We start from the raw sequence: 25,176 nt of genomic DNA on the forward strand, positions 1-25,176 counted from the left end.
TGCCGCCTCCCCCCCCCCACACCCATGTAGTGTCTTAGAGCTCTTCCCCACGTGACGTCACGGGGTGGAGGCGTGTGCGCGTCGCTAGGCCACTGCTGAAGACCAGGGGTGGGAGCCGGAGGGCAGAGGCCGGAGGAGAGGTGTTGGGGTTGGTGCACCCGGAGTGGAGTTGGGGAGATGCAGGGGCCGGAAGGGCTGACTGGTCTGTGTACGCCTGTCAGGCTGAGACAGGCAGTGCTGGGGAGCGTCCCGCCCCACCCCAGCCAGCACACACCTGCGGGGGGGGGGGACGGGAGAGGGGGGCTGCCCCCTGCCTCCATGGATCAGAAGGGACCCCACCCCCACCCCTACACCAGCCTGCCTGCCTGGGGAAGCAGGTGTGGGGTCCTAGGAAGGGATTTGACAGCCTCTGGCTTGTCCTGCCCTTTGCTGTGTGACCTTAAAGAGGTACCTCTGCCCCCTTCAGAAATGGAGTGAATGAGGCCCACCTCACCTCGGCACCGGTCCACTAAAAGGCCAGAGCGCCAGATCTCTAGTAAATGCTTCCTTAGGGAGCCAAGCACCCTGGTTGGGGGAGGGGGCATTTGAGAGACCTTACTCCTAGAAGCAAGTTTTGTGATCATTTTATTTAGCCTCCCCCCGCCCTTTAGTATCTTTCACAAGATACTAAGACTCAGAGAGGGTCATGACTTACTTAAGATGACACAGCTAATGAGTGAAAGAGTTGGAACTGATCCACTTCCCCGGACTCCCAGCCTAGCAGCTATGGTCCTTACATGAGTGCTGTCTGTCTCCCCAGGCATGGTCTGAGTTTTGCTCTGGCGATGGCTTTCTGAGCTCCTTTCTTCCTTAGCAGAATACCAGGCCCCTCCTCCATACAGGGCAACTGTTTTTAGCCCAGGTGAGGCCTGAGAAACCAAGGGCTGGAGGCGATGGCTTCTGTTTTAGGCTCTAATCTTGGCTCTGATAATAAATCTTGCTCCTTAGTGCTGTAAAATGGGCACAAGCCTCCCACCCACCACACATATCCCTCCCCCTCCTCCCCCTCTTGTCCCCTCTCCCTGAAGAGAAATCCTCCTGGCTTAGGGACAGAACTACCAGAGCCTCTGGGCTCTGAGTCAGAAGGGGCCCATTCCTGGAATTGCCCATCCTTGGGGAATTGGAGGAGAGAGGAGGGGCCTTTCTTGTCCCCAGACTGTCAGGTGGTGGGGATGGCCTGAGCAACAGCAGGCCGATGCATACTCCCCCAGTATCCCCCCATCTTTGCCTGCAGCAGCCACCGCAGCTGTCAGGAATTAAGGGCTTGAGGCTGCTGGGGGTGGGGGTAGGGTAATAGGGGAGCAGTCTGGCTGGACAGCAGGAAAACAGCCGGGGGCAGGAAGCAGACTGCGTCAGCCAGAGCCTTGTTTGACCCTAACCACCCCCTGCCCTCCCCTCTCTTCCCCACTGTGCTTCAGGGAGGGGAGCAGGAACATCTTGGGGCTAGAGTTTGAAAAAGGGGGTAGGTTCCAGCTAGAACCAGACCCAACCAGCAAGGAGGCTGAGCACAGGGTTGGAGAAGACATCGGTGGGCTGCACTGTAGCTTCCATTGGGGAAACTGAGGTCCCAGAATGGGTTGAAGCTAACACAACAGGGCGGTAAGGTCATGCTCGGGTTTCAGAGTTCCTTGCTCCCAGTTCAGTGCTCACACTAGTCTTTCCATGTTCTGTGCCCTGTATGTATCCCTTGGGATAGGCCATTGGGGGGAATACTGATTCCCTACACAGCTGACTCGGCCTTTCCAGGCACAAGGCTGTGTGTGCGCAGGGGTGGTCAGAGTTTTTCAAGTGTGTTGCTGGGGGACCACCTTTAGGTTATTCTGGGCCTGGGTGCTGTCCCTGAGCTCTTCAGCTCAAGGGGAGTGCTTTACCACTTGCATCACAGCACCGCTTCCAGTTTTCTGGTGTTTAATTGGAGATAAGAGTCTCACAGACATTCCTGCCTGGGCTGGCTTTGAACCGCTATCCTCAGATCTCAGCCTCCTGAGTAGCTAGGATTCCAGGTTTGAGCCACCGGCACCCAGCTACTTCCATCTCTTTCTAACGAGGGGCATCTCTTTGCTCTCCCACCTGCCCTGTTCCTGAAACCCTGGGGTACAAAGAAGAGACTTTTTCTTTGAAACCCCTATGAGATAAATGAAGATTCCTAAGACTTTTGTCCTTAATATGATTCTGGCCTAGTGGCTATGAGTGCCCAAATCTAGAGGCCCTCACCTCAACTGAGGGAGGCAAGGCTGCCATAGACAGGGTCTTGGTGTGTATGGTGGTGAGGCTTTGAGTACACTGTCCCTGGGGCCCTAGCCCCATATAACCCTCACCATGGCCAAGCCCCTATCTGCATCCCCCCCCCCACCAGTAGTCCCCACCCCAGCCCTGCCCTTGGTCCTGGCCCTCAGCCTAACCCCAGCCCCCGCAGCCTCTGCCTGAGACCACAATTACAGGGTCCACTGGGGGGGGGGGATGGGGGAGTGGGGGAGATGAAAGGCTGCTGGGAGAATGGTTCCAGCTGTGGCAGCTCAGGGGGAGGTCTCAGAGAAGAAGGGCAGGGGGAGGCTCCAGGATGAGAACAGGTGGGACCCTCACAGCTCCAGCTCAGCCCAGTCCAGCTGAGGCTGGGCCTTGATGCTCTGCATTGGTGAAGAAGAGAGGGAAGGAGTCCCAGACGTATAAGGGGGCCCGCTGGCCTGTTGCTCAGTCCTGCAGCAAGGTAAGAGGGGGAATAGCTTGCTACTTCCCTCTCTCCTGTCTCCTAGTGTTTGGGCATTGAAGGGAAAGGGAGATATGTTCTGAGCTCTTGGCCTCAGGCGGATCCTAAGCTTTCCACCCAGCCTCCTCACCCATCTGCCTGAATTCTGCCATTCCGGTGTGGTCACGCACACATCTGGGGTGGCTCTGTACTCCTCCCCCACCTCCCCAGCTCCACATGTCCTCCGTCACTCAGCCAGCAGGGGACCTAGCCTGAGCCTGGGGCTGAGCAGCTGGGTGAGCAAGCAGGGGGACCAGTGGGGTTCTGCTGAGCTCTGCTTCTGACCTCTTTTCCCAGACAGCAGTGCAGGAGCACAGAGCCATCTTCAGGCTTAAAGAGGACGAGGCTAATGGGTCCAATCATGCCTGGCGGGCCATCACTGCCACCCTTCACAGAAAGCAATTCCTGACTTGGGATCTGGTCATAGAAAATGGATCACAGTCTCATGACTAGCAATGGAAAACTTCAGTGCACTCTCACCTTGTGCTAAGAAACGGTTAGACATCTTTATTTTGTGATGGAAAGACTGCACTTGAAACACGTGAACGGACTCTACCAAGTTCAAGCTCTAAAACAAAGCCTTTTTCACGGTACCATACTGTTTCACTAGGCTTCTTTTCAACCTCCTCGGGTTGGTGCTAGCTCATGCCGCTACTCCCAGGTTCCTTCTCTGGCAATGTGAAGAATGAATCCCAGCATTACCCATCCCATCACGACCAACTAGGATTAGGCAGTAGTGGAAACTGGGAGTCTTGCATCCCAGCCCTAGGCCTGGCTAGCCTAAAGTTCCCATATAGGCTAGAACCCTGGCAGCTTGGCCAAGCTGTTGGTGAGTCTGCTTCCTGTCAGTTTTGCCTTCAGCTTCCCATTGCTTTGAATTTCCTAAATATCTGGCACCTCCTGTCCTCTGTGAGTAGGGAAGCTGGGCTCTGGGCCCCCTCTTGTGGTCCCTGAGAAAGTTGCAGGAGATTTAAAAAATAAAATTCTGGGTTGAGTATGCAGGTCATGGGTCCCATCCCCAGCAGAGGGAAGGAAAGAGAAAGGGATGAGAAGGAGAAGGGAAGGGGTGGGATGGGGTTGGGGGGGGGGAGGAAGTTTAGTGCAGAGTTCTAGAAAAGGCAGAGATGTGACTATAAGCCCTGCCCTTTAGGAAGCTGAAGGCTTCCTGCTTATTGTCCACTAGGGCAATGCAACGCTGTCTGTTGGAAGTTAAAAAGAGCTTACTTTGGCAAATGGGTTCCGAGTCCAAAATCATGACCTTTCCCTGCAGGCCAGACAGTGGATCTTAGAGCCAGGAGAAGGCAGAAAGGAAACTACTGATACCTCCCGCCCCCCCCCCAGCCTGACATTCTGCCCCCACAACATGCCTGATTTGAGATCTGAGCCCATATGCCTGCCTGAGTTAATGAAGGTGCACAGTGAAGAGGAGGATGGATGTAGTAGAAGCCATGGTTAGGGTTTGTCACATCTAAGGATGAGATAACCTTCCTTTTTTTTTTTTTTTTGCCTGGGTGCTGTTCCTGAGCTCTTCAGCTCAAGGCTAGCACTCTACCATTTGAGCCACAGCGACACTTCTGGTTTTCTAGTGGTTAATTGGCGATAAGAGTCTCATGGACTTTCCTGCCTGGGCTGGCTTTGAACTGTGATCCTCAGATCTCAGCCTCCTGAGTAGCTAGGATGACAGCTGTGAGCCACCAGCTCTTCTGTTCTATTGAAAGAGCTCTGCTTTCCTCTTTGAGCCCCCATTCCCTGAGAGCCTATGGGGCTGCCAATCTCAGTTCTGGCACATTTCTATGGACACAGTTCAGGCATTGGGACAATGACAAGGCCTTAGTTAGGAATTCTGTAGGTAACTAGGAAGATTGTCCTTTTTCCTTGGGGGAGGCATCATTGTCCCTAAGAATGTAGGCATAGAACAGTCACATAGAAAAAAATGCACCAGAGGAGAGAATGAAGATAATATGCAGAGAGAGAGAGAGAGAGAGACAGGGTAAGCAGAAATAATAGATGAGGGGATACAGGTTTAGAGTAGATGGAGAATGATCTCCAACATTGAACCCTAGGTTCAGCTAAAACTGAGTTCAGACTGAATGAATGGACTTTCCATTGTGTGTGTGTGTGTGTGTGTGTGTGTGTGTGTGTGTGTGTGCATGCGTGTGCGTGTCAGTCCTGTGACTTGAACTCATGGCTTTGTACTCTTGCTTAGCTTTTTGCTCAAGTCTAGTGCTTTTTGTTAGTTAATTGGAGATAAGAGTCTCTGGGTGCTGGGAATGTGGCTTAGTGATAGAGTGCTTGCTTAACATACATGAAGCCCTGGGTTCAGTTCCTCAGTACCACATAAACAGAAAAAGCTTGAACTAGTGCTGTGGCTCAAGTGGTAGAACACTAGCCTTGAGCAAAATGAAGCCTAGTGCCGAGGCCCTGAGTTCAAGCCGCAGGACTGGCAAAAAAAAATCTCTGGGATTTATTGCCCATGATTGGCTTAGAGCTGCAGTTCTCAGACCTCAGACTCCTGAGTAGCTAGGTTTACAGGTATGGCTGGACTTCCTATTCTTGAACTTTTTGGCCTATTTTAAAAAGTTGAGCATCTTTATTTTTTTTGTTTTTGGGTCCAGTCATGGGGCCTGAACTCTGGGCCTGGGCGCTGTCCCTCAGCTCTTCAGCTCAAGGCTAGCACTCTACCACTTGAGCCACAGCGCCACTTCTGGCTTTTTTCTTTTTGTTTATGTGGTGCTGAGGAATCGAACCCAGGGCCTGATGCATGTAAGGCAAGCACTCTACCACTGAGCCACCTTCTCAGCCCAAAGTTGAGCATCTTTATTTGCAATCAGGGCCTGTACAATACCTGCAACATATCAGCTTTCTACCCTCATTTTTACATTAAACTACCAGTTATCAGACATAAACATGACATATATTATGTCAGACACTGAGTTTAGTGCTTTTCATGTTTCAGAAAAAATTCTCAACATTTCTATGAGTAGCACAGATAAAGATGGCAAACTCCTTGTCACTCCTTCTTCTGTGAGATGAAGACTATTTGCCTTCTCTTTGAATTTTGGCTGCCTTTTGACTAAAAGAGACAGTGCTCCTAAGGAACATCTGAGGTTGGACCTGAGAAGACATTTATAGTTTCTACCATTCAATGTGATGGCAACTTTTGGCTCATCAGCTATCATATAGAGAAATATGAAAGAAGACAGACTGTCTTACTGCCTTAAGGCCACCATGCTGTAAGGAAGCCCAAGCTTCTTTACAACATGGAGAGAACAAGACCACTGGAGAGGCTCTGAGGTCCTGGTATAGAAATGAAGTCTCTTAGACTATCCGACCCAGTATAGCCCCAGCAGAAGATGATCACGTGACTGACCCTAGCTAATGGGTTTGTCACATGTCAGTACCCAGTTGAGCTCTGCCACATTTGACTTAAACGAATCCTGAGAAATAGTTACTTCCAGTTCTTTGTTATGTAGCAATGTAATCGTGAGGCTAGGTTGTAAGCATGTAAGCAGCAGTCAGTACCAGCTTCAAACTCAGAGTGCTTGGAAATCTAAAGCTCGTGTTATCCTACATATCTTGAAGGGGAGTCATTACCCATTGCAGTATTTTCCCTGGGGAAAAGTGGGGGAGGACTGAATCTCCACATTTTGGTTCTGTCCTCCAGCCTCATTCTATCTGGAAGAAGATAGGGGTCTGGGCTTTAGCTCTGGAGAACCCAGAACTGCCGCTAGGTCCCTTCATCCCCAATCACCAGCTTCCTGAGAGGAACCAGAGGAAGGCCATCTGGTTGGCTGCCCAGAAAACTTTGAGACAATCTTGCTTTTCCTCCAAGGAGGATTAGAAATGTTGTGCTAGACAGTCTTTGTAGAGATGGGGGGTGGGGATGAAGTTCGTTTTGATAAACTGGTGTTGGTAATCACCTAGTTTCATCATATTCTACAGTTTATAAACAGCTTTAATCCCATGGAGTTGGATGGCCCCAAAAAGTCTACACTTGAGTTCTCCAAGTCACAGAAACAGATACCATGACCCCAACATTAAAGCAAGGGCTGGCCTGAGAGCTGAGTACATCACCAAAGGCTTTTGGTCCCTTTTCCTGGACATTCTATCTCTGAGCCTTTAATGAGGGATCACTATTTCTCCTGCCCAGATCCAGGCCCTTTAAGGGAAAAGAGTGAGCACAACAGTGCCAAGGAAGAGATACAAGGTTCCAGTAAAGCCTATTTTATTGCTGTGGGGGAAGATGGAGACTCAGGGTGATGACCCTTGCCATGCTAGTTCTATCGAAACCATCTCCCTTTACAAACTCTTTGCAGAGCCTTGCATTGGCAGCTTGCACAGTCAGCTCTCCTCCCAGACTGTGGATCCAGTCCTATTGGTTTAAATAATGTGCGTGTGCTTGTGTGTGTGCACATGCGCACCAGTACTGGGACTCAAATGCAGGGTCTGGGTGCTGCCCCTTAGCTTTTTCGATCAAGGCTGGCATTCTACCACTTCAGCCACAGCTTTTAGCTGGCTAAGTGGAGGTAAGATTCTCATGGAAGTTTCTGCTTGGGCTGCTACCAACCGTGATCCTCAGCTCTCAGCCTTCTGAGTAGCTAGGATATGTACTGGCGTGAACTACTGGTGCGAACTACTGGCGCTGAGCTGGTTTAAATATCTTTATTGATACTAAACTCGCCCATCCATCTCCCTTGGCCAGCAGTTCTTGAGGAACACCATCTCCAGAGACCTAGACACTGGCTTTTCCGTATCCACCTGGGGTCCAGGGGGAGGGAAGGGCCTTTATAGTCACCCATCCAGCGTGGGTTGCATAAGGACACCCCATGTCCCTAGCCTCACAGTTTCTGGAGGCCGACAAGACCGACTCTCTTAGCGATCGGCCGGTCTGCCCGATAACGCCCCCTGTTGGCGCTCAGAAGTCCCGCAGGTCTCCGTTTGGAGAGACAGGTAGGTGGCGCAGGGTCAGAGGCACAGGCTGAGCTCCTTGCGCACGCGGCAGCGGTGGCACTGCACCACGCAGCACCAGTGGAAGCGGCACAGGCAGTTCTCCTCCAGCTGCACGCTCTCCTGGCGGTGGCCACGGCCGCAGCACAGCAGGTCGCAGCCGCTGAGGTCCGGGGCGCTGCTGTTGCAGGCGCGGCCCCGGGTGCCGGGCGAGCCAGTGCGCCGATTGGGCGCGCAGAAGTCGGGCGAGTCGGCGGCGTAGAGGAGATCCGCGCGGCCCGGCGGCTTGAGCGTGCGGACAGCGGGCAGCAAGGCTTTGCCATCGTTGGTGCCCATGACGCGCGAGGCACCGTGGAAGCGCTCCAGCAGCCGCGCGCCCACCTCGCGGAACGGGGGCAGCTTCTGCCAGCAGGTGCGCAGCGCGCACGAGCCCGACAGCCCATGGCACTTACACTCGGTGCGTGTGTGGCTCCGCACGGCCTGCGGGAAGCAGAGGAGCGGGCACACATGGGGATGGATGACGGGTGGGGGCGAGATAGAGAATGGCTGATGATGCCCAGAAATTAAGATCGGGGCGGGGGAGGGGGCGCCAGGTGAACCGAAGAGGGGAAACAAGTCGATTTAAAAAGTAATCATAAACAAGAGGAAGAATGACCGAATTTTCAAAGAAGAACAGGAAAGGGGGTGGGCAGTAAGTTGAACAGAGATTCCAAGGTCCAAAGCTAGAGAATGGAGAAGAACAGGATGGACGCATGGGTGAGATTCTCCCTGGAGGGGGTGGGGAGCGAGGTGGCAGCTGTCGCAGCCTAGCGCTCCTGCCAACCCGGCCTCTTCATTCCTGTCCCTCGCGGCCCCAGGCTGGGCTGATCACACACAGAGCCAGCCGCCTGGACGTCTGTCTCCTCCACCCCTCCCCAACCCTCTCGGCAGGTATGTGGGCCTGTCCGGACATTCCTCTCCCAGGCCCCCTCCTCCCTGCCTGCCTCTCTGCCTGCCGAATGCCTTTGGCTGAACCCTAAAGGACACAGCGTGGCAGGGGATGTCTCCAGAGCATTCTGGAGCTGAGGACTAGGGCATGGGAGGGCCCATCATGAATGTTCTACTGAGAACACGGGAGACCTCCCTTTGTTTGCTATTAGTGTCTGAAGTTAGGTTCTAAGGTGCACAACCTTATTAGCATATCTGGGTCAGATGACCCAGAAAACCCACCAGGGAATACTCAGAGGCCAGGCTCCAACTTAACATACAGATTTGTGCAATCCTCTCCCACTCACTGACTCTACTCTGTCCTCTTTCTGGAAAGACCCAAGCAGATCTCCTGGGGTCCTGCTTCTTTGTAGAGAGGATGTGGAAGCAGGCAAGGCTCTGGGCAGTTGAGCCTCATCTGGAGCTGTTGGGCGGGCATGACATTGATATGTGCCCACAATCAGCTCTCCTGGCCTATGCTTGGCCACTGGGTACCTCCAGCAAGATGGGCTCCTGGTTCTTTCTCAGCGCTACTTCTCTTCAGGCCAGTCCTAGCCCCTCCTAGTTTCCCTCTCTTCTCCCATTCTCCCCTACCTCCAGACGCCACACCTCGGTCAACTCTTCCATGCCCAGCCTTTGTGCTTCTCCCCTGCCCCTACCCCTGGTATCCAACTCTACCTCCATGATCTTAAGAATTTTATCCTCCCTACCCTGGTCGCTTAAGGCTCTCAGTCCTGTTTCCTGAATTTCCCCTCACCACTCTGCCCGAAGTCCCATTTAGCATCACCCCCCACCACCACCACCACCAATGACACACACTTCTAGTCTGGACTCTGACCAGCCAGTGAATCCCGGACTCCTCCCAGTCAGCCCAGGTCCCGCCCACTCCCACACACATCGACACACCCCTTCATTTACACACTCGGTGCCAACACGCCCGCAAACACTGGCACGCACACCCGGCTCCCACATCCGCTCACACTCACCCGCACACTCCCACACTCCCCGCCCATACGCACCAGCCGACCCGCCTCGTTGTTGTGCAGTTGCACCAACGCCCGAATGTCTCCGCGTCCTCGCTTATGCCGCGCGTCCATAAAGAGCCGTGACTTCTCATCCCCGAAGTCCACGTCGTCGCCGCAGCCTCCCCACTCCCAGGCGGCGCTGGCGTCCGGGGAGCCTGCTGGGCCGGGGGGGCCGGGGGTACCCAGCAAGCTCGAGGGCCGGGGCGGCGCCCGCCCGCGGGGAGCCTGGCAACCACACTGCAGCAGCTCGCCCATGGAGCAGGCCTGTGTGACCGCGTGGCTGGCACCGGCCGCGGTGATGGCAAACACGAAGGCCGTCTCCCTAATGTCTGCGGGGCGAGGGAAGAGGGACCGTGAGCGCACGGAACCACAGCTGGGGCCAGGGATCTGGAGTTGGGCGCTGGGTGGGACCGAGCAGGGCAGGGAGGCTGGTGGCGGGAACCGTCTGGGAGACTGGGTCGGTGGCCTTGGGTGCCAAGGGGCGGGGTGGGTCAGGGTGTTCATAGATGATCCCCCCTCGGGGCGTGAAAGCACCTTCCCCCAGGGCCTGTCCCCACGCACTGACCCTGCTGCAAGATGCGACCAAAGGCCTTGCTGTGGCTGGAGCAGTTCCAGCGGCGGAAGCGGAACTGGAACTGGCACTCGCGCACCCCGAGCCGGGCGCCCCGGGCTAACTCGGCCACCACTTCTGGTTCAGCCTGGCACAGCTCAGCCTGCCGCCCGGCCAGCCGCCGGGCCTTCCTGCAGATACTGGTAGGATCCATGACCAACGGGCTGCCCACGGCCCTGGGGAGCAGAACAGCAGGTCAGACATGGAACTCACCAAAGGAAGGGGTATGGGAGTAGAGGAGAGTGGAAGAGTTCCATTCAGCCCACAGCCACGAGCAGACCAGCCTCTCCCTATCCTGTCCCCAAGGGCAGCAACTGAGATTCGTCCTGTTGGTTTCCTTACCATTTCAAACCAGAATCCTCTTTTAACAGAATCTAGATTGAAAATAGTTGCAGAGCAAGGAGATTTGGTCTTATACGTCTATGTTCATTTTCATTGATAAATTCTTTTTCTTCTCTCTTTTTTTTTTTTTTTTTTTGCCAGTCCTGGGGCTTGAACTCAGGGCCTAGGCCTTGTTCCTGAGCTTCTTTTGCTCAAGGCTAGCACTCTACCACTTGAGCCACAGTGCCACTTCTGGCCTTTTCTGTTTATATGGTACTGAGGAACCTAACCAGGGCTTCGTGGATGCTAGGCAAACACTCTACCACTAAGCCACATTCCCAGCCCTTCATTGATAAATTCTTAAAGGATCCTGACTCAGGCTGAAGGCAGCTGGCACCAGGTAAGCCAAGGTTAAAATTCAACAGGCCTAGCCCAAATAGGAGATAAGGAAGAATAACAGAGGGGGGAAAAAAATCAAAGCTTTCGGAGAAAGAAGCCATGTATCATAATGGGACACTAAAGAAAAGTAGGCAATATCAGGAAAGGATCTGGTCCTAGTGGACCATATACTGGACACCTGAGGAAAAGCAAGAGACCTTCAGGGATACAGAAAGCCATATTACTATTAGAATGGATAGGGCTAGGAAGGTGGCTCAGTGGTAGAGTGCTTGCCTTGCATGCATGAGGCCCTGGGTTCAATTCCTCAGCACCACATAAGCAGAAAAAGCCAGAAGTGGTGCTATGGCTCAAGTGGTAGAGCACTAACCTTGAGCTGAAGAGCTGAGGAACAGGGCCCAGGCCTAGAGTTCAGGCCCATGACCAAAAAAAAAAAAAAAAAAAAAAAAACAACACACACACACACACACACACACACACACACACACACACACACACACTATTAGAATGGTTTGGAAATGGCGCCTCTGAGAATGAGGCTTACATCTCTAAGGTGGGCCTTCTTAGCATGATATCCCATTTTACTGAACCCAAGAGCACAAGGAAGGAACTGGGGGCTGACAGCATTGTTGGGGAGTAGGTGACATCCTTCTCCAGTGCCAGGATCCCTGGCTTTCCCAGGTCAGGATGGACAGCAAGCCAAGCATGTGCACTGGGTGACATAACCAGGTGAGCAGAGGGGAAAGATGGACAATGGCTTGGTGGAAGAGACCTTATGGGAAAGTTCCACACATTGAGAAATCCCTCCACCCCTACCTTCAGCTTTCTACCTGAGCAGAGAGCTGCCATTTGGTGGCCATAGGTTTTTTTGTCAGCCAGGAGTTCATAGCTGTGGGAAAAGAATCTATTTGAATATAGCTGGGATTCCTGTATTAAAGGAATATGTGAGCAGAGTCCTGATAGAATAGTTTGAGATTACCTGGAAAGCCCTCAACATAGGGCAAAGAAAGACAGGGTGAGGAAAGGGGGCACAGGAGGGCTGGGAGAAAACATGGAGGAAAATCTTGGCAGATGAGTGTGAAAGGTCAAGGTGGCCTACTTTTTAGTTTTGCTTCGGGTGCGTATCTGCCACACTGTCCCCATTAGTTCCACAAGTACAGGCTGCCCAGGCATGTTCTGAAATGTAATGGTCTTAAATAGCTGCAAGAGGAATTTAGGTCTTAAGGTAGAACTCTCAACACCGAGGGTGAGATGCTTAGAGAAGTGTTTGCAGAAAGACACAGAAGCTCAGTTCTTTAAGGATTCCTGACATACAAGCACACCTTGCAGTCAGGTGGCTGCCACCATCTCTTCCTGCCTAGGTAAGGAAGCAGGCATCTTTTAGGCAGAGACAACAGAGCTTAGGACCTTTCATTGAGCTTGGGACCTGGCCAGCTCCAGTCCCAAATCTTCCCAATCCTAGAGAAGGGACATACTGGAGTAGTAAGAAATGGGCTAAGCCTAGGGCAGCCTAAGCTGGCTTCTAATGGCTAAATGACCTGGGAGAATCGATCAGCCTCTATGTGTCTATCTATCCATCTATCCATTTATTTATCCTCCTCTGCAGCAAATATCTCACTTCCTTACAAAAAGGATTTGAATGGCCTCTAGCATGGTTGTACAGAGCGAGTGGATAAAGACTCTGAGCTCCTTTAGATTTAAAGACTGTCTCGTTTTCCTTAGTCTCCTCTGGCAGACTTTTCAGTGCCTAATTTATATCCCCCCATTTTACTATATAAATTTGTATAGTGTGAATTTTATATTACATATGAATAACATGCACATGACAAATTAATGAATGTCATGAATCCATGTTTCTGAAGAACTGGATGAGACATTTAAAGAGAAGGACTTCTCTTAGGCACTACCCCACCCCCTACATGTCAACATATTACTTCATGAATTCTAATTAATTTCCTCCAACATCCCCCCATGTCATGGATCTGGAAGCAGAGAAGAGGGATCTCTCCTTAGCTATCCAGCTCCCCAGCTCCCACCTGCATGTCTCCTATATGTCTGGAGCTCTGCAAACTCATCTGCCCCATCCTTACTGAGCCTTCTGCTATGTCCCTCAGCCCCACCTCCATCCACCCCTGCTCTCTGCTAACTCCCTACTTCCCCAAGGTTGACTGGACTTATCTTCCCAAGGTCACTCTGCCCTCTCCCTTTCCTCTCCCTCCTCCTCTTCTAGGAAAGCAGGAAGGAGTGAGAGCAAGCAAGAGAAAAAGGCAAAAACCGCTTGACCTTGTCTGCTTCCCTAAGGCAAGAGATAGGAGAGGAATCATGGGCATAGGACAAACAGGGGCCCCAGGAAGGGGGTGGGGCTGGCCCTTCACACAGGGTAGAGGAGGCTGCAGCAAAGCCAATTTTCCCTAGCTGTCTGGTTCCCTGGGAACTAGGCTTGTTTACAAGCTGGTCAGGAGGAAGGATGGGCAGCACTAACAGCAGAAATCCCAAAGGACCAACTAGCTCCCTGTCCTCCCGGTCTCCCTCCCATCTTCTCTTTCTCCCTCCCATCCTAAATACACAGGGAATGAAACTCCAAGAAGGAGAAAGGCAGGGGACATTAAGGAAAATGCTCAGTTATGCTTCTGAGTCTGGTTTTGGTCAGTTCTGGGTGGGCTGAGCTACATGAGAAAAGTCAGTACCCTTTCTGGGCTTCAGAAAAAGGATGAGTTGGTGTAATAAGTTCACTTCTCCCACCCCCACCTCAAAAACTGTGACATGACTCCAACTCCAGAACCAGCTCCCCTGTGCCCTCTTGTCTTCTTCTTTTCCTTCCTTCCTTCCTTCCTTCCTTCCTTCCTTCCTTCCTTCCTTCCTTCCTTCCTTCCTGCTTCCTTGGGGAATAAACTCTGTTCTGGGGGAGGGGGGAGTTTGTGCTAGCATTGACCTGGGAATCAGTCCAGACAAGATGCATTCCTTTGGGGGAATTTGCATGTTTTAGAATCTGGAGAACAATGGTATTAGGGAATATAGGATATATAAGATCTATGATTCTGACCAAGCTTCAACTCCTGGGAATAGAAAAAAAAATGAGGCTAACCCTAAATGAATTCTAAGCAGACAAGAAGGGACAAGCCTAGGGCTGGTGATTCTAATGGGCACTGAGAGGTTCTCCCCAAGGATGACCATGGATTGATGGCCCCGTAAGTTGGTACCAGATGAGCCCAGCCAACTCCTGCTTGGAATACTTTTGGGCCTGAGCTCCAGAGGCCCCGGGTTCTGGCCCAAATCTAGCCTTCCAACTCTGGATTTAGAGGGACAAAGAGGATGCACAAGATCCTACCCACCTCACCCTCTGTCACAGTCAACAGATATGAGAGAAGTGATCCACCATGTCCAGTCAAAGGAAGGATCTCCATTGCAAGAAAAACTAGTTGATTCAGGGACTGGAGTTGTGGCTCAAGTAGTAGACTGCTTGCCTAGCAAGCACAAGGCCCCCGGGGTTCAAACCCCAATACTACTAAAACCCGAATGCTAGAAGGAAATGGCTGCCCAAGGCATAAGATTTCGGGTAACCTCTCCCACAACAGAGATATCCAGCTCATACAGTGCCTGCCCTCTACCAGAGTACTGAATCCATCCCAAGCCATGTCACTAAAGTTCTGACTCAGTGCCATTCTCTCTGACCCAAAGCAACCCAAATGCTTTTAGTCAGCATCTCTCCAAGCTCACTGTAGCTCTTACTAGCTTTGAGAAAACCCCTGGACCCAGACCCCACCTACCTTTCCTCACTGCATCGATTTGAGAATGTTTGTTATGCTGCCAACATGTTTGCTGGTCTTGTCTGCCCAGCTAGGCTGAAACTTCACTAATGACAAGCATCTCACCAGTGGGCATGATGTGATCAGCAAGCATGCTGATGGCTTTGGGAACTCTCCAGAACTGAGGTGAGATCCAGGCTCTGGCCTTTGCTTGTTGTATGGATGTTCAGAGTATCCTGAGCATATGAAGCCATACTTAACATCTGCTGAATGGATAGTGAGCTTTAACCTCCTGAACCTCTGTTTCCTCCACTGGAAAGTGGAAATTGTAATTCTTGCCTCCTTCCTTGTTTACAAACGCAGAAGACCTGTCCCAGGGCATGTGGTCTACCCATTCACATCTTCAGTTCTTGGGCTGCAGAGTACAGGTCAAGCACTAGGAGTTCACCTGAGGATTCCTGTGAATGCCCTTTCTTCCAACTTTCTATCCTCACTTCACATCCTGGCCTGGAACCAGAAGCACCCTGTAGGACCCCTTTCCTTCCCCAGCAACCATTCCTGCTAGATCACTGAAGCCAAAGGGACCACAATCCTGTGAAGGGCCTCATACCTGGCCTCCTGCTATTTCCCCACCCCCACCTGCACAGTCCCTCCACTGACCCCACCTCCCAGAAGCCACCAGAGGGAGCCCTGAGCCCTGGGGCTGTGGGTGGGGGCTGTACAGGGGTGGGGGAGGTGAGTGGTGGAGAAGGGGCAGAAAAATGTTGCCTGACGGCTGCTGGGCCTGTGCCCGCCCGCCTGTCCTGTCCTGCTCTGTCTAACTCCTAACTCGGTAATTACTGCTCCCCCTCCCCCAGTCCCTACCTCCACCCCAACCACCACATCAAAGCCAGTGATGCCCCAATTTCATTAACCCCTGCCTCCCCACTGCCCACCTGCCACCCCCCTTCCACCACTCTCCACTGGACCCAGTTTGGTTCCCTGTGTCTCCGTAACTCATCACCACTTAGAAGAGGCAGAGGCTTTTCTTCCCTGACAGACTTCCAATGGGTTTCCCATTGGATGAGGCTCTGGGAGGCAAAGCACCAGGCAAGTGGGCCCTCAGGGGACACCTGCAGAGCAGCTGTCAGGTGCCTTCTGCTTAAGCATGTGGGGTGGGGAGCACCCATCCTGGGGTGGGATGAGGGAGCAGAGCAGCCTGTGGAAGGCCCTTCCCTCTTTCCTGATTCCCCGCCCCATGCCATGGGGACATGAGAGCAGGGGCTGAGCCAGGGGCGGCCTCAGTCCCACTCCCAGGTATCAACATTCTGGGTGACATCGGGCAAGTCACCTCTTGTTCCTGGACCTTCTGCCTCTATCTGTCACAGTATCAGGCCAGATGATCTCTCAGTCCCTTCTAGATCCAATTCTAGATTAAATAGAGGGCTCAAAGCTGGTGGAACCAGCCAAAGCAGACTCTTGGCCACGTTTCCCTCGTTCAACTCCACCTCAGGCAGTTCCCAGCCAGCCATGAAGGAGGTCCCAGGCTAGAGGGCGCTCTCACCAGTCTGCAGAGGACAGGGGTCCGGTTCCCAGTGAGCCTCCTGCTTCGCTGGGGGATGTGGGGGAGAGGGGGGGACGGGACACTGGCTGCCCGCCCTGCCCTGCCCTGCCTCATCCCCTCACAGCTGCACTTCTCCATCAAAGTGCACATTCTGGAATCCCCCTCACAGGGCCCTGGTGATACAGCCTCCCGCTGTCCTCCCCCCACCAACTCCTGGCTTCTGATGAGAATGGGGCAGGAGGGAGCCACACCCCCCAGGAAATGTCCCAGTGCCAGGACTCTGGTGGGCCCAGGGCATGCTCTGGCCTGGATCAAGCCAGCCTCCCTTTAGCCCCTGCCCTTTTCTGCTCACAGCCCCATTGTCTCCCTCCAGGGGAAGCTGCCAAACCAAGAGGCCTGGAGGGGGGGAAATGGATGGCCACCCCACCCCCATCCTACCCCACCCTGGAGTTAGTGGGAGCCAGCAACAGGACTGCCCACGAAGGGTCAGGGGCCCCAGATAAAGACAGGATGGGAAGAGTGGCCAGGCCTAGCCTGGGGTTGGGGTGGCAGCTGGAAAACCTGGGTGTCAGGAGAGGTCTCCTGTGGGGCCAGCAGTGGAGCTGTCCTAGGCTGCAGCTTTACATAAGGAGGTAGAGGGGGGCTCAAGCAAGAGGGGAGGTGGGGAGCATGAGAGACTGGGCTATGCTGTTCCTAGCCGAACAAGGAGAGTGTTAGTTTCTTTCGTAGAAAATATAGAACAGGAAGAGGAAAGAAGAAAAGAAAAGGAAGATTGATTTGGCTCTTCTATGACAGTGAGCTATTTTCTACATGCACTGATTGAAGGTATATATAAAGATAGATCAGACATTGCAAAGATCTTCTGAGGGGAGGAGACTAGGAAGCAGAGGTAGGGAAGAGGGGCTGATGACCAAGGAATCAGAGCCTCTCCCTTGTTCCACCCTCAGGACAGGGCCTGTCAGGGCCAAAGCATAGGCTGGAAGGCCTGGAAGTGGTGGGATGGACAAAGTGACCTCAAGAGAGCCTCGTTAATGTTTTGGAATCTAGGATTCTATGATTCACAGGATATGGTTACAGATAGAGAGAGAGGCAGAGTTCAGAGAGCATGCATTGCTATATAGTGAGAAATGAAAAAAAAATCAAAAGCAAGCATTATATTACAGGGAGATAAAGAAGAAAGGAAGGCGGGAGAGAAATTTCTAGAACCTAGAGCTAGGTCCCAACTGATTCTAGGGCCTGGGTCATCTCCCTTCAAGACCTTCTTTTCTTGACTAGGACAGTCAAGTCACTCAGAGGTGTTGGAATCCTCTGCTCCCAGCCTGGCTGTGACAAGAATGTCAGAATGGTTGTGGCAGATCCTGTAATTCCCAGCGACCACTGGAGCTCTGGCCTGGTGAGCACCCCCTGGAAGCAGGGAGACACAGGCCAGCAAAGCAAGGCCTAGCCATTGATCAGTAGTCTGGATGTTCCCAGACGACACAAGGCTGGAAAGATGGGGTGAAAAGTGGCAAGAACCTCAGGCCAACAACAGAACAAGATCCCACCCAGTCACTCAAACCTGACTTTGGAGAGCAATGGTGGAGTCGGGTAGGGTGGAGTAGAGGGGAGACAAGAGTGCATGTAGAACGAAAGATCATTCCGGGAGCCTGGGCTCAGACTAAAGGAATGAAGTGTCAGAAATAGACAGAGGAGAGGGAGGGGGCTAAGGCAGGTGGGACGGGTAGGTTCTGAGACACATCTGAGAAAAGCATTCGCTGGCTACCTTATCACCCAGGCCCCTCACTCTTCACCCAGCTTCCCCCCACAGCTGTGGCCATGAAGGCCTCTGTGTTCTCCCACACCTGCCCTCCTCACCTCCTCCCCCACTCCCTGCTTTCCAGCTTCAGGGTCAGCTTGCAAGGGACCGGGCGCCCCTCTCTTGTTGGCTTGGATCCCACCCATCAGTCCCTTCTGAACAAAGGAACCCCCACAGATACAAATCCCCTGAAAGGTGAAATAACCAGTTCAACAACACTCCACAAATCTATCTCCAGCACCTACACTAGCCTGGGCCTCTGGGACCCTGGAGGCAAAGGTTCTGCCTTCCAGGAGAATGGGGAGGAGATCCTAAGAGATGGTTGGCAGTTAAATGCAGTACCACATAGTTGCCTAATACAGCTGTGTGGGATACAGAGAAAGCAACTGAGATAGGACAGAGGGATAATTTCATGGAGAAAGTTGTGTGTGTGTGTGTGTGTGTGTGTGTGTGTGTGTGTGTGTGTGTGTGTGTGTGTGTGTGTGTGTGTGTGTGTGTGTGTGTACATGCGCGCTCATGCGCTGGTAATAGGGGGCTTGAACTCAAGAGCTAGGCACCCTTGGCTTTCGGTACTCTACCACCTAAACTATAGCTCCACTTCTGGCTTGATGGTGGTTAATTATAGATAAAAGTCTTGCCGGAGCCGGGTGCTAATGGCTCACACCTGTAATCCTAGCTACTCAGGAGGCTGAGATCTGAGAATCATGGTTCAAAGTCACCTCGGGCAGGAAAGTCTGTGAGACTCTTATCTCCAATAAACCCCAGAAACCCGGAAGTGGTGCTGTGGCTCAAGTGGTAGAGTGCTAGCCTTGAGCTGAAGAGCTCAGGGACAGCACCCAGGCCCAGAGTTCAAGCCCCACAACCGACAAAAAAAAAAGAGAAAGAAAGAAAAGAAAAGAAAGCCAGGTGCTGGTGGCTCATATCTATAATCCTAGCTACTCAGGAGGCTGTGACCTAAGGGTCACAGTTCAAAGCCAGCCCAGGCAGAAAAATCCCTGAGACTCTTTTTTTTTTTTTTTTTTTTGCCAATCATGGGGCCTGAACTCTGGGCCTGGGCACTGCCCCTCAGCTCTTCAGCTCAAGGCTAGTGCTCTACCACTTGAGCCATAGCGTCACTTCCAGCTTTTTCTGTTTATGTGGTGCTGAGGAATGGAACCCAGGGCCTCATACATACAAGGCAAGCACTCTACCACTAAGCCAACTTCCCAGCCCTCTCTGAGACTCTTATCTCCAATAAACTACTCAGAAGAAAGGAGTGACACTGTGGCTGAAGTGTCAAAGAGCCACTTCTTTGAGCCAAAGAAGCTCAGGACAGTACTCTCTCTCTCTCTCTCTCTCTCTCTCTCTCTCTCTCTCTCTCTCTCTCTCTCTCTCTCTCTCTCACACACACACACACACACACACACACACACACACACAAACACACACACACACACACACACAGAGTTTCATGGTCTTTCTTGCCTGAGCTAGCTTGGAAGTGAGATTGATCATCAGATCTTAGCCTTCTGAGTAGCTAGATCACAGGCCTGAACCATAGGCCCATGACTGTAAATGCTATTTTAGTTGTAAGAATGAGAACAACTTAGCATGGGGAATGAGGAGAGGGAAGGCAACCACTATCAAGGTTTAAGACTCCTGTCCCTATACCTTGAGAAAGGCCTAGGAAAAATATGTTAGGAGAACCAAAGGGAGATCCCTTAACTAAATTTTCTTGGACCTCTAGATTTTTAGCTTAAAGTAATGTAATTCCCCCTACCCCCCCCCTTTTTTTCACCTGAGGACTTTGTGCAGGAGCAGCTGGGTTGTGAAGAACACTTCCCAATGTTGGATCATCTCATAGATCTTCCCACCTGTTCCTCCCAGCAAGCCTACCAGGTAGGAAGATTATTGTTCCTACTTTACAACTGAGATCCTATAGGACAGAGAGGGAAAGTGACTAACCCAAGACCATAGATGTAAAGGACTGGATCTCAGGTCGACATTATGCTAAGCCAGGTTCTAAAAACCCTGATTTTCTATTTGAGACCCAGGATCTAAAGACACAAGTTCTCTAGCTGAAACATGGTTCATTTTCAGTTTGCCCCCTCACTGTCACCCAAGAGGAAATCTCTCAGCATCAAAGAAGGACGGCAGTCAGCAGCTCTCTGTGTGGGCATCCTACTCAACTCCCCAGGAGAGATCTGCCTGCCCCACCCCTCGTTCCAAACTCGGGGGAAGGGAGAGGACTGGAGGGTAGGAATTCAGCCAATGAAATGACAATATGCAAATAGACAAGCTCCTGCTCTTTTAGGATTGGGTAATCCATTAGCACTATTGCCCAAATCCCTCCTCTCTGAACACTGAGCTATTCCAGGCGGGTGTTTGGTGCTCTCAAAAAGTCAGAAGGAAAAAAAAAAGTCTTCAGGATTTGGATCTCTGAGCTGTCTTGGCCAAGAACACACCATCCCTGTCCCTACCCACCCCACACGGCTCAAAGCTCTAGCCATCTTCACAATGTAGGTATCTGCTCTAGCTAGGGACAAGTCCAGAGTCTGGGTCTGTGACGATGTCAGATCCCTTAGCCCAGCGTGGCTCCCCTTCCCTTCCACCAAGACCCCATTTCCCGTATTCTTGGGCTTCATATTTTTATCCTTGACCCCATGTCTGAGGGTCGAGAGCATGGATCCATTCCCCCATCTCCTTTCTCTTTTCTTTCTGTCTCTGTCTCTGACTCTCTCTGTCTCTCTCTTTGTCTCTCTGTCACTGTCTCTCGGGTGAGGCAGAGAGAGAGTCATGACTCAGTTTCTCCCTTTACATTCTTTTTCTTGCCATTGCAGCCTATGCCAAAGGAGCCAGAAGAGAAGCTGATGAAGGAGTAGCTATTTGGCCCCCTCCCCTTTGCGGCTTCTCACCTTGTTTCTTCCCCGCCACAAATCTTGCCCCTTCCCGCGCCCATCTCCTAATCCTAGGGCTCCTCCTAGCTCTTTCTTCAAATGGCTTTACAGATCTCCTTCCAGCTACCTATTCGCCCATTCCTCGGTGAGCGGGCTCGAGCACATTCGTGGGGGGGGACAGCAGAGGAGGAAAGCACAATAGAATGTGTCCAGGCTTTGGGAATGTTTAAATCGGCACGTCAGAAGTGCCCGGGCAGATGCCAGAGAATCCGAGGCATCCTCTCCGAGGTCTGCAGCGCAACTTGCCCAGCCGCTGGGCGCCGGGAGCAAGTGGAGCCCCGAGGCTGCAGGAGCTCGGTGCGGACACACTTGCGGCGGGCGTTCCGGGGTCTCCACCCTCCTGCGGTGGGGGCCGTGCAGGGGACAGCCGGGCTCAGCACTCACCACCACAGTCCACCGACGTGCGCCGGACACAGGAGCAGCAGCAGCAGCAGCCCGAGGCGGGAGGGCACCGGCGGCAGCATGGTGACCGCTCTACCCCGGGCCGGCGCGGACAGGGGGCGAGGCCGTGGGGCGAGAGGGGCGCGCGGTGGCCCGGGTTTCAGGGCGAGCGCGGCGCTCGCGTCGGCGGCCTGGAGGCGAAGGCTCCGGCGGCGGCGGCGGGGGGGGCCCATCCCGGGCGAGGAGGGCGCGGCGGAGGCGGAGAGCGGACGGGGCCGCCAGCGCCTGTGTCTCCTGCCGAGCTCGCTCGGGAGAAGAAATCAGAGCCGGGGGCGGGGGTGGGAGGGGAACGGGGCAGGGGCGTGGGCGGGGAAGGGGGGGACAGGGGAGCCGTGGGAGTGGCAGTTGCGACAGTCAGGCGGCGGAACTCCCGGGGGAGAGCGGTGCGCCCCGGGGCGGCGGGCGCAGCGCTCGGCGGGGCTGCAGCCCGGTGCTGGGGCGGGGCCCGCGGGCACGCGCGCGCTCCGAGTTCCGCGACCCTCCCGCCGCGCCCCTCGCCTCGCACCCCCCTCCCGGGGTGTCCCCCTCCCAGCCGCCCCGAGATGTCAGGAGTCCCAGGGGGCACGGGGTGGGGCGGGGGAAGAGGAGTGGAGAGGGGTGAGGCGGGAGGGAGGAAGATGAGCTGAGAGGAGCAGGGGGGCTGCTGGCTGCTAGGGAGACGTTTGACAGGTTTGTTGACTGTAAAGAGAGAAAACTTCCCAGGAATGAGGGAGTTCTTTTGGGGGGGAGGGAACAGTGCGGAAGGGATGCGGGCGGGGGCCGGGGAAGGAAGTCGGCTGTGGGGTGCGGGGTGCCGAACTTCCACAGCCTTCCCGGGCGGGCGGACCTGGGAGGGTCTTCTTTTAGCAGGGTGCCGCCTCCGCCCCACGCCCCTTTTTGCAGCCTCCCCCACAGGGAAGCCCAAAGCTCCCACTCGGGTTCCCCAGCCATCCTGCCCCTTTTAGCCCGCGGTTTTTTTGGGGGTGGGGTGGGGTGGGGAGAGTAGACAGCCGGAGGACCCACTCCCGGGCCGACACTTGCACGTGTATGCGGGCGGGTGGCGGAGGGTGCAGACTTCCAAGATTGCAGGCTTTGGAAGCTGGGCCCGGGTCCTTCCTTGCTTCCAGTTCCTCCCCCAATTTGGCCTGGCCAGAAAGGGTAGGAGAGCCAGCTGCAGGTGAGATGGCGTTTATCTGATTCTCTAATGCCACAAAAATGTCTTTGATGCCCCTGGCCCCCTCCCCACGAGGGGGAGATCAAAGGCCCCGTGGAGAGGAGGGACAGCTCCATTCATCACGCCAAGTGGCTGGCAGCGGGGCAGCAGCCCCTGCTTCTGGCCCAGGGCAGAACCCTTTCCTCCCCCCCCCCCATGTGCCCCAGGAGTGCCTAGGGACAGCTGGTGAGGACATTTGCAAGCAGGGGCCAGTTTCCTGGTCACTACTGTCTCCAGTGTCCATCCACCTTGAAGGCTGTTCTTACAGGGAGGGCGGATGGGGGACCTCAAGCTCACAGGGCAGAAGTTTCAGGCACCCAGGAGGCTTTTGGTCATTTGGGATAGAGATTGAAACCACTGCCACGGCTAGATCCAGAAAAGGCTAGTCATCCAGAAAAGGTGTGAAGATGCTGGAGTGAATGGAAGGTGACACAAGACCACAGGACAGAAAGCAAATCTGGGCAAGGAAGATTACACGAGTCAAGAAGTGAAACAGCCTTGGGCTGGACACGTGAAGAAGGGCCCCGCATTTTCTGAGAGCCCCATCACAGAAGCCTGGTGTACAAGGTGTGACACTGCAATCTCTTGTACAGTGGACTGAGATCGAGGGGAAAGAAGGGGCGGGGGAGTGGCTCAGGTGGATATGGTCCAAGCCTTGCCCCTCCCGTTTTAGCATCCAAATGCATGCACAGCCCTGGTACCTAGTAATTTTGTATAGAATTGTTTCTTCAGGGCCATTCTAACCCTGGACACTGCACATTCGAAGACATACCTTAGATGAGTAATTGGCTCACACCTGTAATCCTAGCAACTCAGGAGGCTGAGCACTGAGGATCATAGTTCAAGGCCAGCCCTGGTAGCCAAATTGGAGAGATTCTTATCTCCCAGTAACTAGCAAAATGCTGAAAGTAGAGGTGTGGTTCAAGTGGTCGAGCACCAGCCCTGAGTGGAAAAAAGTTCAGGGATAGTGCCCAGGCCATGTTCAAGCCCCACTACTGGTGCGTGTGCGCGCGCATACACACACACACACACACACACACACACCTAGATTGGGCTCACACTCAGGCCAGATAGTGCCAAAACAAGCAGCTAGAGGGCTAGAGGTTCCTGGAGGCTACAGGTGACCACTGACCAGCCTCCTGGGAGTTATTGCTTGGGTTCCAAACCCTCTGCCCACCCCTGCCCCCACCCTGCTACTGTTATTACAGATTATGAAATGCTCCCCCTATCCTGCATTCTTCTCTGCGGCAAGAATTTTAATGTATTTGTCTTTGTCATCAGGGGACCTGGGCTCTGGGATCGCCCTGTCTTTCTGCCTGAGGAGGGAGCGCCCCAAATCTAGTCCTTGCTGACTCCAAACTCCTGCCTCTCTGTGTGACCACCCCTCCCCCTATGGTCTAGCCCTGCCCCTTGCCTCCCCCTGCTAAGACACAGTCTCTCTGTGGGGTGGATAAAAATGATGTTATTGAAACAACAGAATTGGGAGCAGTGGCAGGGAGCAGGGATCAGCTCAGGAAACTGGGGCGTTTGCCAAGAAGCCTGCTCCCCCGCAGGCGGCCTTTCTCCCCCCCCCACCTTTCCTACAAACAGACACAGTTCGCCCCACCCCTCCTGCAGTGCTGCTCCAGCCAGATCTTGCAGAATCTTAGCCACCCTTGAACTTCCCAAGCCCTCATCTACCCCAACAGAGTCCTATTCCAGAGTCAGGTGGCCTAGTGGTGCATGCCCAGGAGCCATGGGTGGGGCTGGGGTCTGTAATGCCCAGGCATTCAGAAACCTCCACTCTCAGAACTTGAATTCCAAAGAGAACTTTGCTCTGCCCACTTCCCTTTGCCCTCTCTGTACCCCCCCATCTAGGGGTTGGCTGGCATCTGGGCAGTACCAGAACAATGACTTATGTCTTTATTCCTTCCCCCACACTTTATGAGTTCAAAGGTTCCTGGAGGCTTTATCACCTCCCATTCCCCTCACCAAGGAGCAGGGCTGGGAACTGGGCAATGCCAAGAGAGACATACAAAGACAGCCCAAGAAGAACACAGATATATGCACTGATCACTGGGCACCAGCAGCCAGGCAACTTCAAAGAAACCACAGCCTCTTCTTCCCATAGACAATATACTTGAGTAACTTTAGGCAGTTTTCACCCACAAGTATGGAAGGGTAGAGATGGGCTGGCTCAGGCTGACACTCATGCCAGCCATCCAATGATGCAGTGCCTGTGTGTACATGTGCGCGTGTGCACACACACACACATACCATTGCTGCACAGATGTGCATGCAGAGAAACATTCATGAGACCAGAATGTGAAGACAGCACCCAGAAATGGGCATCCTGAATGGAGAGGTGCCAGTCTGTGCCCTTCTTTGGTGTCTGGGTACTGGGCTCCTTCATGCTGAGAACCTGTAAACTCCATTCCTAGGACATGGTACAAAAGAGAGACCAGGAAAGAGAGGCTTGGGTGTCTGGCTGAGG

The 25,176-nt window shown here is 53.4% G+C and overlaps 1 protein-coding gene across 1 annotated transcript; it reads right to left on the bottom strand.

Annotated features, from left to right (window-relative positions):
* Positions 1-7,011: 7,011 nt before the first annotated feature.
* On the bottom strand, positions 7,012-21,749 carry Wnt6 (Wnt family member 6). Its single transcript, XM_070016933.1, has 4 exons — positions 21,455-21,749; positions 10,289-10,509; positions 9,718-10,052; positions 7,012-8,212 (listed from the first exon to the last, which is right to left on the bottom strand). The coding sequence occupies exons 1-4, from the start codon at positions 21,682-21,684 to the stop codon at positions 7,751-7,753; spliced, it is 1,248 nt and encodes a 415-aa protein (XP_069873034.1). The 5' UTR covers positions 21,685-21,749; the 3' UTR covers positions 7,012-7,750.
* Positions 21,750-25,176: the final 3,427 nt, after the last annotated feature.

This window comes from Dipodomys merriami, unplaced genomic scaffold (genome assembly GCF_024711535.1).
Source record: "Dipodomys merriami isolate MVZ:Mamm:240054 unplaced genomic scaffold, mDipMer1.0.p SCAF_1, whole genome shotgun sequence".
NCBI lineage: Eukaryota > Metazoa > Chordata > Mammalia > Rodentia > Heteromyidae > Dipodomys > Dipodomys merriami.